Source organism: Sciurus carolinensis, chromosome 5 (assembly GCF_902686445.1).
Source record: "Sciurus carolinensis chromosome 5, mSciCar1.2, whole genome shotgun sequence".
NCBI classification, from domain to species: domain Eukaryota; kingdom Metazoa; phylum Chordata; class Mammalia; order Rodentia; family Sciuridae; genus Sciurus; species Sciurus carolinensis.
In genome coordinates, this window is record NC_062217.1 from 161,591,026 (window position 1) to 161,607,146 (window position 16,121).

Consider the following 16,121-nt stretch of genomic DNA (forward strand, 5'->3'; position numbering starts at 1 on the left):
TCAAAAACAGTTTCCTGGTTCCAGTTTCTCTGCTTGCCAAACAAACTTGGGGTTATACCAGCATATGGCTTCGTCAATCGCTTTTATAAGGTTTGTTATGAAAACTTCTGTCCTTCCTCCAAAACTCCCAACTTCCTGCTCCATAGAGGCCACCCCTTTCAACACTCGGAAGACATTCTTATACCATTTACTTCCTTTTTAAACAAAAATGCTTAGGCTACTTTTTGATATTTCTGTTTTAAGCAGAGGAGGAGGATTTAGCTCTGCTTTGCACAGTCCTCTCCCACTGCATATCCATCTTTTCATCTTCCTGAGGCAATAGCAATTTTATAGCTTTAATCAGATCAGTATTCACTATTTACAGGGGTTGTGCAAATGATACCTATGATTGTGCCATAGGTACTCTGATTACCTGTTCCTGCACAACTCTTTTAAACATTTTATTCTTCTTGGTGTTAATAATGATCTAGGTGTGGGTTTTTCTTTTCTTGGTATCCATCCCTAATTCAACATCAAACTTTCCCCTTATCTGGAAAAATCTGCTCAGACACATTAGATATTCCATTTACCAGTTTTGTCTTCAGGAAACTTCTCCTGGAGCCCTGCTACCGACTCTCACCTGGACTAGCTGGGGGCCCTCCCCCTTGGTTTATTCCCTGAGGTTTTTTGCAGCATATCTCCCAGTGGTTTACCTGAAAGGGTTCAAGGTAGGAAAAACTTCCAACATCTTGCACATCTGAAATAAATTATTTTATTCTCGCACTCGATTAACGTTGTCTTAGCATAGAATTGTAGGTTGGATATTTTACCCCAGAATTTTGAAGCCCTTGCCCCAAGGTCGTCTCACTTTCCAAGTTGTTGCTGAAAAGTGATATGCTACTGTAATTCTTGATTCTTTGTATACACTTGTTTTTGTTTTCTCTCATTGGAAGTATCATCTTTCTTTGAACCTAGTGTTCTGAAGTTTTACAATAATGTCCATTAGAGTGAGTTTGTTTTCATTCATTGTTCTGTTATTTAACGGACCCTCTTAATATGGAAACTTATGTCTTTCAAATTCATGCAATTTTAATGATTTCTTACATTGTCTTCCTGTATTCTCTCCCATTATTTGGATATTGGACACACTGGAGAGGCCCTATAATTTTAAAATGGCTTTTCCTCCACTGTTCTTATCTTCATCACTTTTACGTTAGACTTTGGGAAACACTGTTTATTTTCCTCTGTTTTATATTATTTTTTCTTTTCTTTTTTTGATACAGGGGATTGAACCCAGGGGTGCTTAAAAACTGAGCCACATCCCCAGCCCTTTTTGTTTTTTACTTTGAGACATGATTTCACTAAGTTACTTAGGGCGTAACTAAATTGCTTAGACTGGCCTCTAACTTGTGATCCTGTGCCTTATCCTCCTGAGTCACTGGGATTACAGGCGTGCGCCACCATGCCCAGCTTATTGTCATAGTCTTGATGTCTAAGAGTTACTTTTTTGTTCTCTACATGCTGCTTTTTAGAAATATCACACCATTCTTGTTTTATGACTGCAATTCTCTTTGAGAATGTCATTGGTAGTGCTGTTGTTTTTTTCTAAATTTTATTCCCCATCTCTTCCTAACAGATTAATGAAAGCAAAAGTGTTTCTTCCAGATTCCATCCCCCTCTGTCCTGTTGGTTTCTTTTGGTCTCTGTCATCAATATTATAAGCCTTCCTCAAATTTTTGATGACCCCAGGGTATCGGATCCTGTTTAGGAGGAGGGCATTATAAAGCTGATTAGAATCTCTGAGTGTGTGGATGGGGCATTGTTGCAGATTCCCTCCGTAGATTTAGGTCTTTTCTAGCTCAGATTCTCCAGAGACCTTTCCTGTCTTCTATGTGGAGGGATCAAGAGGAGGAAGAGGGTTGGGGACATATTTCTCAACATTCACAATGTTTACTTTTACTTTATCACCCCATCCATATGCAACTTCTGATTGTCTCCAGAGCAAGTCTCTGATCATATACCACGATAGGAAAGGGGTAGTGGGGCAGTCAGCTAATCTTGTAGAGTAGGGTGGTGTGTAATTTCAAACAAATTTTCAATCCATCCTGCTAGTGTTGGTCCCACTTTTACCTCTGCTTTCAGAGGTATTGAATGCCACCAAATCCTGAGCCATTAGAGATTATGACCATGTCCATACATTACTTTGGTTCCAGGCTTTCTGTATTGTTGCCTTAGGATTCAGCTTTGTTCAGACACATCAGTTGATCCCTTTACAGCTAGTCTCCAGTTCTCGAAATTCTGTTGCTGTTATCTCCTCTCCCAATTTATTTGTTCTTTTGTGTTTATCCTTTGAAAAATTTCTTTATTGTCATTTTAGTGAAGCTTGGGGGAGGGAACGTTGCTAAACGTTCGCCCCCACCCACATATTTAACCAGAAGTCTGCTAAACATTGGAAGCAGGTATCACCTAATTGTGTTCATCTCTTTTCTCAACTCCACCCCAATTGGGCTTCAGTTTTGTAGGGTTTTGTCTTCGCTGGTTAAACTTCATTTTAGAAAAGAATTTCATAAATTCATTCACCCTGCAGGATAATAAATGATACAGTTTAATGGGTTCTCTCTCAATAGTATTTTAACAGGGACTAAACTTCTTATTTGGCTTATGCTAAAGGAATAAAGGATAAAGTTGTAATTAAGGAATTTCAGGAAGCCAAACTTAAGTGTTTTGGAGGCTAAGGGAAACCTTTCTGTGTTTTCTTGAATCACACTGGGTTGAAGTAGGTCTGAATGCACCCTGGAAAGGGGCTAATGATGATGGTTAGTGTCACCTCAGGCATTGCAGGATGAGAATAAAAAATAGGAATATCTGCTCGGTGACAATTCTAGTACAACTCGTATGTCTTGGAAATTAGATATCAAGCAGATGAATCATTACCCTAAGTATTGACATTAATATAGACATATGTATGCATATAAATAGGTCTATATAATACATACATATTACACTCATAACAAGAATGCAATGGTAGGCATCAGATGGGAACAACTCTGAGCCTCTTAAACAGACCTCTCCATGCAATTTGTGGTTGCAAGGAATTATGAAAATACAAAATGCCATATAAATGCGTGACAATTAGGCCAGGAAAATAATTATGGTTAATAATATGACTAACCATCTTAAACTTTGTGAATAATAATAATAATAATAAACACAATGTGCTCTTAGTTGAAGCAGGAACAAGGAGCCAGAATTGGGGAAGGAAAACAATTCAGTGTTTAGCAAACAACAGAGGAAGCCTTCCAGGATTCTGGGGGCTTCACTACAGAAATTTTAGGTCAGATTTACCTGCCCTTGCGTGAAGCAGGGGTGAGACAACAAAAGCAGGGGGAAAGAAGACAAGACTAGATCTCTTCCTTAAATCTTGATTTTAGGTTCAACGATTTTGCTAATTACTTTTTTTGTTTTGTTTTGTTTTTTGTTTTGTTTTTTGGGTGCTGAGGATCAAACCCAAGCACTCTACCGACTGAGCTCTCTCCCCAGCCCCTAATTACTCTCACTAACAATAACTAAAGTCGTGCATCTCTTACTATGGACTGGGTACTACTGAAGTGATTTATATTCATTAACTTCCACAATGAGGTCGGTGCAATTCTCCCCTTCCTGCAGATGAGAAAACAAAGCAGAAACTTGTCCCAGATGAGTGACAGTTGGGCTTTAAACAGGCTACCCAACTCCATAGCCTGGCCCCTTAACCCTCCTCCATATGGCTGAGACTTTTTCTGCTCTTTCTCAACTGTAAATACATATTTTCATCAGTGGTTGTGCAAAATTTACTCCACCCTTATCAAGAACTTTCTGTTTCTTTTGGTAAAACACCAAAACTAGCATAAAGCACACACAAAGCTCTCCAGGATATGGGCGTTTTCGTAAATTGTATCAACACAACCTAAAATTTTCCAGCCTGGACTGTTTCTTCAAAGCTTGACTAACAGACTGTGGCACAGAATTTTGAGAAGCCGCCACCTAAATGCTTACATTGTAGCTTCCATTATCAGTCCTAGGCATTTCCTAGAATCCTTTCTGATTCTTTTCCTCACTAATGTTTTCCAGTATGATCTAACAAATGAACCGAAAGTGCTATACTGAATTGTTGCATCTAACTAACAATCATGTTTGCCCGGCTCGGTGGTGCACACCTGTAATCCCAGCAACTGGGGAGACTGCGATAGGAGGATCCCAAGTTTGAGGCTAGACTGGGCTATTTAGTAAGACGTTGTCTCGAAATATAAAATTTTTGAAGGACTGGGATGTAGTTCAGTGGTAAAGCGCCTGTAGCTTCAATTCCCACTACAAATAATAACAATAACAATAATAAAAAATATATTTATTTAACTGAACCATCCTACCGCTTGTCCACTTGGGCCTTCCTGTTTTACTGATGAATAATAACGATGGCTACAGTTAGCAAAGCCATTTCACCTGCATCACTTGATTTGTTCACATTCTCAGCCTTTGACCCTCCTGTCCGTTGGGCTTCCGGACGGTGTGTTCTTACCAGGCTTCCAAATCTGTCCCAGAAGACAAACCTCTGAACACTGTGTACAAACGGGAATGGCCTCGCTGCCCTACACAGTCGGCATTGCACTTCCACCAGAGAAACAAAACCGAAGGCCGCCGCCGAGCAGAGACAGGCGCGCGGGGTGCGGGCGCGCCCAGCCCGCGGAGGGCGGCGGCAGCAGGGCCCACGCCCGCCCCTGTGGCGTCCGGCGCCCCGCCGCAGGGCCGGCCTGGCCGGGGCCTCCCCGGGCCGCGGCGGCGCCCCCTGCAGGCGGCGGCGGGCAGAACGGGCGGAAGGAACCCGAGCCGGGCTGCCACCGTGTCCGAGCCGCCGCCGCCGCCGCCGCCGCAGATCCGCGGGGCCCGCGTCCGCGCCCAACGCCCCCCGAGTCGCCCGCCGCGCCCCCGCGCCGCCGCAGCCGCCCGCACACCGAAGCGGCAGGGTTGGGCCCGCCGCGGCCTCTGCTTCTGCTCGCCGCCCGCACCGGCCTTCACTCTGGAGCGGCCCCGGCAGCCGCAGCAGGGGCGGCGGCGGCGCATCGAGGAGCTCTCCAGGTCGTCCCGGGAGAGGCTGCTGCAGTCCCGGGACAGGATGTTCTCCAAGTTCACCTCCATCCTGCAGCACGCCGTGGAGGCGGTAAGGCCCGGCCGCGGCGCGCGGCAGCCCGGACGGCGGCGGCCTACGCTCCCCGCCCGCCCGGCTCGGCGCGCGGCGCGGCCCGCGGAGAGGAGGCCCGGGGCGTCGCGGGCGCCGGGCCCCGGGCGGCCTCTCTGCGCGCCCCGGGCCGGCGGGGACCCCTGCCCGCCGCAGAGCGCAGACCCGCCGCGCCGGGCTTGGCGGGCTCCTCCCGCCGGTGGGGTCCGGGGAGTCGGGCGGCACCTGCGGCCGGGAGGCTCCGGGCGCCCCGACCGTTAACCCCCCGGGAAAGGGGGCCAGCGCTGAGCAGGACAAAAGAAAGGACCGGACGCGGCGGGGCTGGGTTTGGTCTTGTTTTTCCGTTTGCGGGGTGCAGGGTGGGAAGGGAGCGGTGTGGTCTGGCCGTGGGGACCCTGGCGAGGAAGCCGCTGGCCAGACCCAGTTTCGTAACCGTGCTGGCCGTGGCCGGCCCAGGCCCGGCGGCCCAGCGCAGCTGCACCTTATTGATTGATCTGCAATGGGCTTTGGCAAGGTCCAGTCGAGCTCGCCTTCCACTGCGCCCAGGCTCACCGGGCAGAGACCATCTGTTTCCTTTCTTGTCTAATGCGCTTCCTGGACACTCTGCGTCTATCCTGCAATTGTGCCCTCCTCTGAGGAGTCAGACGCCAGCATAGAGGGACAGTATTCCTATAGCCTAAAAGACAAATCAACCAGAAGAAACCCAAGAGAACAGCTTGCCACTGTTTTAGTAATAAAAGGGCCAATTGCTTTGCTTTAGTTGTTTACTTTATTCTGGGAGAATTTCTCTTTTTGAATAATGCATTCTGTGAGGTAACAATTACCTCACCCATTTAAAAAAATGGCTTTGTCTTTTGATGTTCAGGTTATGTGATGCAGCACTTTAAAATGCACACGACTTTTAAAAAATAAAAAAATCAAATGCAAATGATTTTTATGGTAACAAAAAGTGGAGTTTAATTAGTTCTAGGACAAGCTCTTGGGGAAAGATCAGACCAAGAAAGGCAGGTGTCATGGATGAAGAGCAGTGCTACCCAGAAGGGACAGGACAGTTGGACACTTTAGGCATAACTTTTAGTTTTACTTCCTTAGACAGAGTTGTGTGAAAGATTTTAAAATTTATAAGGAAAGTGATAGATTTTGAGAGTTTTTTTTATTATCTTTTAAAAATTTTTACAGACTGCATTTTGATTCATTGTACACAAATGGGGTACATCTTTTTGTTTCTATGGTTGTGCACGATGTAGATTCATACCATTTGGGTAATTCTACGTGTACATAGGGTAATGACGTCTGTCTCAGTCCACCATTTTTCATACCTGCTCCTCCCTCTCATTTTCCTCTACACGATCCAAAGTTCCTCCATTAACTTTTGACACTGAATGGAACTAAATATTGAGGTATTTGGGAGTAAAATTTATTCCATGATTTTTATCCTTTCCTTATCAGGCTATTTACAGAAATAAGCACATAGAAAGAGGGCTTTCCAACCCTTGCAGTAAACATTCATTTTTGTCCCGAGGCCTGTGTTCTCTGACCTCATAATCTTTTTATGATTGTATATATCATCATCTACCAAATTATCCACATAAATTATGTGAGTCTGGCTCTTTAACACTCACTTCTCGCTTTGCTCAGGTTACTGAGGAAAACTTAGAATGGGTTACGGTTCCCCTGCCCCTCCAAAGTAAGGCATCAGCTTGGAAAGGTGATGTTTCATTTGCCCTGTGCTAGTGTTTCCAGCTGTGATACCATCCACCCAGTTTACTTCCAGAGGAGGTACAGCTTGTTAAAATGTTTTGTTGTATCTTTTTTTTCCCCCTTTTAACTTTCTCCTGGGAACGAACTCATATGTCATGATAGATAAGCCATCTCATGGAATTTGAAAAATGTTTTTCATAAACCAAGAGGAGTTTCCAGTGAATCAGTTCCATGTATTTTCTGCTTGATATTTTCCTCTCTAAAACTAATCTTATCATCCCTCAGTTCATTAGCTTTCCTCTGTACTCCTTTTAATTTCTGATGCAATATTTCAGCTAATGTAATTATCAGGGTTGTATATCAGGAGGTGGCAGGTAACCCTATACCTGGAGGCCTATGTGACCTTTTCTTCAGTTGTCATTGTATGAGTCTGGGCAATAATGCTTTGTCAGTCATTTGTATCGTCACTTTCTAAGTTTTCATACTAGTTTGATCAAGGCTGTGCAGATGCATATTCATGTGAGGGTAGATGAAGAGTTCTCCTTCTTGTTTAATTAATGGTTTTTCCTCACTTCCTGTTAACTTCTTACAAAGAGGAAAACTATAAAGAAGATATTTTCAAAGATTAGTGTTTGAAAATGTGTTACTAAGCTGATAGACTGCATTTGGAGTGTAGGAGAGAAATTCATACCTTGCTCAAAAACAAGAACTGTAATGTGATTCTTGTCTCCCTTCTCAGAAAGGACATTCTTCCCTCAGTTTAGAAATGATTGGCTGGGGAGAGTCTTGTGAAATGGACATGTTCTGTTAGTCAGTTGCCACATGTCTCAGTCTGAAGTTAGGCCTGTGGTGAAGTTAGTTCCCAGGTTGATAGTTTTAGCACAACATTTCCAAAGGATAAAAAGACACACTCTCCATTCAGTACAATTTAGTCTTTGCTGGGGGGCCTGGTCCTACCTAGGTAAAATGCCAGGGGCTAGTTCCTCCTAAATTCCTAGGAATTCCACCCTCGAGGACAGATTTATTCCAGAGAGGATAAAGGACAACGTCAGGGAAGAATGTTTTATCTGTTTTAAGGAATTCAATGGAGGTCATCCTTCAGCATTCAGATGCAGTGTTTTCAAATTATAGATGATGATTACTTAGATGATAAATATAGATGATCATTTTGGGGACTAGCAATTCTATAAAAAACCTACTCTGTGCTAAGAATTAAACCTCAAATCAAACACATAATGTTTTCTCTTTCAGTGCTGGGGCTCAAAGTCAAGGTCTTAAGCATACTGGGCAAGTGATCTACCAGCAAGCTATATCCATCCCCAGCCACATGTAGTGTTTTCTGGTTGTATTCTTGCCCAACAAATGACCTCTGACCTCAATCCTTTTCTCATTCAGCGAATGTTTTATGAGCCTCCATTAAAGCGTGACACAGTGCTAGGGAAACCAGGTGTACGTCATAGTCTGATTTGGGAAACCAAACAAATACACAAATGAAGTCTTAGTATAAGGAATGCACAAGAATGTGACCTAATCCCTAGAGCCATCCTTGCCTCTGTCCCATACTTCTGTACTTGGACAAGTTACAAAGTCATTGTACGTTTCAGTTTCCTTGTTATAAAATGGAAAGAATTAGATCCATTTTGTAGAATTGTTGAAAAGATTAAAATGAGATGTACAGGAAGTTATTAGTGCAGTGCCTGGCACCTAGTAAGTGCTCAATAAATTCTGACCATCATTATTATTATTTGGATTTGTTTGGTCAGGCCAGCTAGGTCTATAGAAGGAAAGGAACAAGCACTTTGGAGCAGTTGGAGAAGGTTTGGAGGACTGAGACTTGCTAGATTATGGAGAAGATAGGGAAGCTTATTAAGAAAGCAGGGGGAGGAAGACACATTTAAAAAGATCTGGGAGTGGAATGTGTATGATTTGCGACAGTGAAAGCAAAGGTGACCTTTGAATACCAATTGCCATCTGAATTATCAGTGGAGGTTCTTTTGTGTGTTGGACATTGTGGAAAAAGTCCGGGTTTCTATTTAAAAGCTGTTTCCCAGGACAAGGCAGTTAGCTGGATTTGGGTCTTTCTAGGAGTCTGAGCAGAAATGGGAGTTTACTACGAGGATTGAAGACCATATAGTGTGTGTAAACTTTGTATCGATGCCCAGCACGTGACTTCTCATTAAACGGTGGCGACTACTGTGCAATTCAGTGTTATTGAACACTTACTCTGTGCCATCGCTGAGCTGGAAACCAGAGGTCGAAGGATGAAAATAATGACACCATCCCAACCTTGAGGGGCGTTCAGTCCAGGGGAGGAGATGGCTAATTAACAGTGGAAGGTGGGATAGGCCTGGGAGAGAGCATCGGGGTGGTGGAGGCACCTACATGCCGAAGGGAGAGGCTTCCCGGAGGACATAGTCCAGTTAGGTGGTCATGGCCATCATGGCTTCAGATAGTAAGTGCATGAATTTTTAAACATTTAATCTCTGTATGTCGAAAAGTTAAATTAGAATCTCCTGGGGCTGATTCACACACATTTCTTTCTCTTTTAAAATCTAGAGCATGATTTTTCTTTTCTTTTATCGTGGGATTGAATTTAGGGCCTCTTGCATACTAAACAAGCCCTCTACCAACCGAGCCACATCCCCAGCCTCAGAGTGTGAACATTTTAATGCAATGATAAAACAAGCAATTCTCATATACTCATGTTTGAGTAAGGTTGTTAGTAATCTCAGTAATTAACAATTTAGAACTGTTTGGCTCGCTGCCCACTGGGAGACGGGTGTTCAGGACGTAACTGAACACCATCCTGCTTTGAGTTTGACTGTATCCTGCAGCAGAGATCTTACAAATCCAGTAAGACCTCTGTGGTCTAGTGACTTACAGTCAAGTCCCACTGGTGAAATGCTGGGAAAAGGAGGCTATAATTCCATAGAGTCCTAAGAGGTTTCCTTGGGAAAATTTAGCACATCACCACATTTACACTTAAAAAACTAAGCTGAATGGGGTGGTGCATGCCTGTAATCCCTAGGGGAGGCTGAAGCAGGAGTATGGCAAGTTCAAGGTCAGCCTCAGCAAATTATCAAGGCCCTAAGCAATTTAGGGAGACCCTGTCTCAAAATTTTTAAAAATTAAAAAGCAAACAAAGAAAATGGGCTGGGATGTGGCTCAGTGGGTAAGCACTCCTGCTATCGAAACAAAACAAAAAAACAAAACCTACATGCAGGTCTTGAAACTGTGAATTCCATTTGCTTGTTCTGCTTGTTTGTAATTCTAACAGTAGAATGGTAGTCTGGAAAAGCTAGGTCCAACAAGCTAGGGAGATGTTCTATATTTTGAAGAGGATTGTGAAAGCAAGGAGTCCATTAAAAGAATTTTTCCTTTTAATCTGCAAGTTTCAGAAAGATGATTCCATTTTCACAGTTTTTTTCTCAATTTCCCATAAGCGCTCTCTCCCCGTTCCCCTTGAAGTGCGGTACTCCCACAGGCTTTAACTCCTTTCTGAAAGTCTTTTTACAAAGATTTCACAGCATTCTAGGGAGGAATGAGGTGAACGTTTACATTCGCTTAACCCAGTTCTGCTCAGTGCGGAAGAGCTAGCATTGATGATTACTGAGCATTTTTCATATCTATTTTTTTTTCGTTTTCTCTTCTGGATTGAAATACCTAAGATGTCCTTGACCAATAATTATAGTTTGCACAGTAGTTTAGAAATTGTTTTGAAAGGGTTGTCAGCTTTGAGGTCACTGCTGAGGGCACCAAGAAGTCAAAGTGGGACAAGCAGGAGTATGGAGTCCCCTGAGTCCCTTAGTCATCTGGGTGGAGGAAGCATGTGGAAGTGGAGGGTCCCTCTGCCGTCCTGCAGCTTCCAGAGTAGAAGCTGCTTGTTCTTAACCAAGTTGCATGGACTCTGAACTTCTGACGAGAACTGACCGCAGTAGGCTGGGCGAGCGCTCCCTCTCCCTCTGTCCAAGGAAGGAGGTTGGGGAAGGTGCACATCTGCACGCTTGTCCATTCACAGCCCGATGACTGAGGGATATAATTTTGGTCTAAAAAAAACTTCTGAAGTGAATTTCAAAGCTTAAAATGTAAAACATCTTTGACTTTGTGGAATTTAAATTGGTAGCATCTTGTTCGTGTGGTTATTTTGCTAAAAATATGCATTGCTTAATCCAGGCTTAAACGAAAAGATTTGCATCGGTATGTCACTGAAAGTAGGGAACAGTTTAATCTGATTATGACATTGATTTTGCTGTGTGTTTTTATAGTGGTGATGTGTAACAATTGCATAGCAGCTTTTTACCATTGGGTATTTCAAAGTCCTAGGTGCAAAGATCTCTGATTATCAGTAGTTTCATTTTACTGACCCCTCAGTACAGAATATTGGTGTATTTTGGTTTAACGTATTACTTTTGAAGCCACAAATGTACGGGGAAGGAGGGAAAGCAAAATAGTATGGCTTAATAACGTTAATAAATGTGATGTTCTTCTTTCTTTTTTTATTTTTTATTTATTTATTTTTTTGATGGTGCTGGGGATTGAACCCAGGACCTTGTGCTTGCGAGGCAAGCACTCTACCAACTGAGCTATATCCCCACGTTCTTCTTTCTTAATAAATCATTTTTGATTTCTTGAATTCAACTCATTTTGTTTCTTTGACATCTGAGTCAATTTAAAGCCCAACCCTATTTAAGCTGCGTTTGCATAACACATAGAGTTATACTTTATGGGAAACTTTTAATGCCATGTTCATAATTGTTTGGTCTCTTTGTGTTTGTATAGCTCGCTCCTTCTCTTCCTTTACAAGAAGATTTTGTTTATCACTGGAAGGCAATTACCCATTACTACATAGAGACTTCGGGTAAGGAATGATGCTGATATTAATTAAACAAAATTTATGAAATACTAAAATATATTTCAAAATAAAATTTCAACATTTGTTTAACTTTAAACAATTTTACCTTTACTTCATCTTTTATCTTCATTCATTCACTTTAAAATACCTTTTCGCGCATCTACTATGTGTCAGGCATTGCTGTAGGTACTGGGGGATAGAGTAATCAGACAGACAACAACCCTGTCCTGATAGGGCCTGTGGATTGATTGGCAGGGAGGCAAACAATAATGGACAGATTCATAGCGTTCTAGATGGTATTAAGGGGAGAATGAGGCCAGCCATGGGATTAGAAGTATGTGCCTGGGGTAACAATGGGCAGTTTTCTATTTTAGGTTAGAGAAAGCCATAATATCCAAAGTGATCTGAGCTTTAAAGGAGTGAGAAACCGAGCCAGTTGGATAACTGGGGAGTATTCCAGGCAGAGGACTAAGTTCACAGACCCTGGGGCTGGAGCAGGCTGCCTGCTTGGCAGATCCCAATCACTTTGGCCTGTGAGAAAGATTAGATGAAGGGACAATGGGGTACAGCTGGTGGAAGGGTCAGGGATGGATTGTCCAAGCAAGAGATCATGGTGGCTTAGACTGGGTGGAGGCAGTAAGAACTGGCCGTATTCTGAATGCATTTTGAAGGAAGGTTGGTTGATGGATACTGGGTATGAGGATGTAAGAGTCAGAGGTAACTGAAGTTTTGGGCCTAAACAGTTGGAAAATTTGAGGTGCCACTTACTGAGAATAGGAGCTCTGAAGGAGGAGCAGGTTTGGAGGAGCACTCTGCCTGTTAAGTTTGAGATGCCCCTCACATACCCAGTTGAATGTATCAAGTAGACAATTTCCAACAGGAATCTAGGCTTCAGAGTGGAGGTCTAAACCAGAGATAGGAAATTGAGTCATCAGTATATCAGTAGGATTTACAGCCACGTGAGCAGATTATCTAGGGAGGAAGGAGAGATGAAAGAGAAGGTATTCAGAGACACCTTCGGGCTCAGTGTTTGAAAGGGAGGACAACAGCAAAGCAAACTGCTTTTCTCAGAGAGGTAGAAGACAGCCATGAGAGCAGGGTACACTCAAAGAAGAGGAGTCATTCTGTCACATGACGCTGATGGCAGGCTAATGAAGACGAAAAGTGGGTCACTGGATTTAGCCACATGGAATCCTTTAGTGTTCTTGATAAAATCTATTTTCATGGCAGCTAGGAAAGAGAAGTCCTGGTTGGACTGAGAAAATGGGTGGAAAACCCGCTTTCTCAAGGTGTGTTAACATAAAGTGAGAGGGAGATTGGAGCAAAAGAGGGTTTTATGTTTGTGGGGTTTTTTGTTTTATTTCGTTTTGTTTTGTTTCCCCCCCTTGGCACCAGGGATTGAACTCAGGGGCACTTACCACTGAGCCACATCCCCAGCCCTATTTTGTATTTTATTTGGAGACAGGGTCTCACTGAGTTGCTTAGTGCCTCACTTTTGATGAGGCTGACTTCGAACTCTTGATCCTCCTGCCTTAGCCTCCCGAGCCCCTGGGATTACCAGTGTGCGCCGCTGTGTGCCGCCACTGTTCCTGGTGGGCTTTATGTTTCTATAAAGATGTAAGATATTGCAGTGTTGAACTTTTGGCAAGATTCTAGTAGAGGACAAGGTGGGTGCAAGAGCCAGATGAGGTGGTTTCTGAGCAGTACCTTGAGTCAGCAAGAGGGTGGGATCTAGCGTGCTGATGGATGCTCAGCCTTCAGCAGGCACTGGCTGGTTCCTGCCAAAACCAGGGAGAAAGCAGAACTAGGACCAGTGCAGCACATGGGTAGGTTGGATAGGGAGTCTGCAAGTTACTTTCTGGTCACTTCTGTTTTTGCACTGAGTAGGAAGAATGGAGAATCAGTATGGGGAATGTGAATAAACTTGGTCAAGGATTGGCAAGCTTTTTGTAAAGGGCCAGAGAGCGAATACTTGAGGGTTTGTCAGCTATCCAGTCTCCTTTGCAAGAGTTCAGCTCTGCTGTCACAGCGCAAAAGCAGCTGTCAGTACAGTGGAAAAGAAGGAGCATCCCTGTGTTACAGCACAACTTCATATTTATGCAATGAGTAAAAATTCGACAGGAAAAATATATAGACCTTTAAATGTAAAATTCAGTTTTTAACTCATTTGATGTTTAGCAAACAGATCTATAGGAGTGTTTTTTTGAGATCTGCCTTTTCAGATGACTCTTCTTAGCCCTTGTGATTTTTTTCCCCCTTCTCCAGTTCTTTAAAGAAATGCACAGGTTCTTGCTTTAAAGGTTTTTTTTCCCCATCTAGTAGCAGAAATAAGTGTGTATATAACAGTAAGGGACAAATAACAAGCCTGAGGCAAAAAGAGTGTCAGGTACACAAAGAGAATGAGGGAGGAAGGAAGAAAGAGAAGTAGGCAGTGTCTGACCAGGCTGGACCGTAAAGGATGAGTGGGAGTTGGTGAGGTGGCCAGGAGAGACAAGGCATTTCAGGTCGAGGGGTTAACATGTGCAGAGGCACACGGACATTGGTAGTTTAGATGGCAGAAACTAGATCTTATCTTCCCAAGAGCTAGGATTTTAATACTGTCATGTTAAATTTAGTTAATTTATTTCTTTTTTTTTAAAGTTTATTTTTATTGTAAACAAATGGGATACATCTTGTTTCTCTGTATGTGAAGTAGAGGCATACCATTTGTGTAATCATACATTTACATAGGGTAATAGTGTTTGATTCATTCTGTTATTTTTTTCCTTCACCCTCCACCCCTTCCACGCTTCTTTTCCCTCTATACAGTCCCTCCTTCCTCCATTCTTGCCCCGCTCCCACCCCCTATTATGTGTCATCATCCGCTTATCAGCGAGATCATTCATCCTTTGGTTTTTTGAGATTGGCTTATCTCACTTAGCATGATATTCTCCTATTTCATCCATTTGCCTGCAAATGCCATAATTTTATTATTCTTTATGGCTAAGTAATATTCCATTGTATATATATACCACAGTTTCTTTATCCATTCATCAATTGAAGGACATCTAGGTTGGTTCCACAATCTGGCTATTGTGAATTGAGCAGCTGTGAACATTGATGTGGCTGCATCTCTGTAGTATGCTGATTTTAAGTCCTTTGGGTATAGGCCGAGGAGTGGGATAGCTGGGTCAAATGGTGGTTCCATTTCAAGTTTCTAAGGAATCTCCACACTGCTTTCCAGAGTGGCTGCACTAATTTGCAACCCCACCAGCAATGTATGAGTGTACCTTTTTCCCCACATCCTCGCCAACACCTATCGTTGCTTGTATTCTTGATAATCACCATTCTAATTGGGGTGAGATGGAATCTTAGGGTAGTTTTGATTTGCATTTCTCTTATTACGAAAAAGGTTTTCTGGTCACTTCCTCCCCGAAAGTAACTATAATCAAATCATGCTTCAACATTCGTTCTTTCCTGGAGTATTTGTATACTTATACTATATATTTATAGGGAAAAACATTTTTAGAAAGCAAATTAGAAGGAAACTTACAAATTATCTTGTATTAGCATGAGGCTGCTCATTTTAGAAAAATACAGAATTGGACCTAATCAGTTAATACTTCTTGAATTTTTACTACATGCTAAGGCACTGGACTTGACATATGTTATTTCACTGAAAATGTACAAATAATGTTGCATTTTAGTTCCATTTTGCAGATGGAACTTAGTTGGTGATTGAGGCATAAATAATCTTTTCCAAGTCATCCAGCTAAAAGTAACAGCCAAGATTTGAATCCAAGTGCTTTTCACAATTGCCCCATACCATATCAAATTATATATATGTATTCTCCTGGGAATGGAGGGTAACCCTTCTCTTTCCACCATTTTCTCCATCCAGCTTAGTATTATGATTTACCTGTGTTTACATACCCATGTGTATTTAGGTATGCAGCAACATATTGATACATAGCTTACCAGGGTTGTGTTGCACAAACTATAGAAGGAATAAGTAAATGACAATGCAGGCATAAGTAAGAGCTTGTCATTTCCTAATATATTTCATATTAAATGGTCTATAAAGCTTTGTATTTTACTAAGAATAAATTTAATTCTTATGCAATATGGAACGGTAGATAAAACCAAGTCCAACTGTGATATGTTAAAAATATTCAACTTTTATTTTTGTAAATCTGTAATTTTAATAAGAATTCCAAGAAGCAACTTTGAAAAATAAACTTTGGGAATAGCTATTGTTAATGAGAGGAGATGTCAGAAATTTTAATAGTAGCTTTCCTTTTGATGGAAATGGATTGAGGGCATTAAGTGACCGACTTCCCAATGCTACAAAGTAATGTAGTAGCAATAAAAAAAAAAAAAACAGAACATGTCATCTCC

General features: G+C 42.4%; 2 protein-coding genes across 2 annotated transcripts in view; one reads left to right on the top strand and one right to left on the bottom strand.

The window, feature by feature from the left end:
* Positions 1-5,167, bottom strand: part of LOC124985011 (uncharacterized) — a 28,300-nt gene extending 23,133 nt beyond the window's left edge. Inside the window, exon 1 of the mRNA XM_047553320.1 lies at positions 4,535-5,167. Coding sequence (XP_047409276.1) covers positions 4,535-5,151 — 617 coding nt within the window. The 5' untranslated portion in view covers positions 5,152-5,167. The remainder of the gene's footprint in view (positions 1-4,534) is intronic.
* Fhip2a (FHF complex subunit HOOK interacting protein 2A) overlaps positions 4,625-16,121 on the top strand; it is a 38,297-nt gene continuing 26,800 nt past the window's right edge. Inside the window, 2 exon segments of the mRNA XM_047553319.1 lie at positions 4,625-5,173; positions 11,672-11,750. Of these exon segments, the coding sequence (XP_047409275.1) occupies positions 5,129-5,173; positions 11,672-11,750 (124 nt within the window). The 5' untranslated portion in view covers positions 4,625-5,128.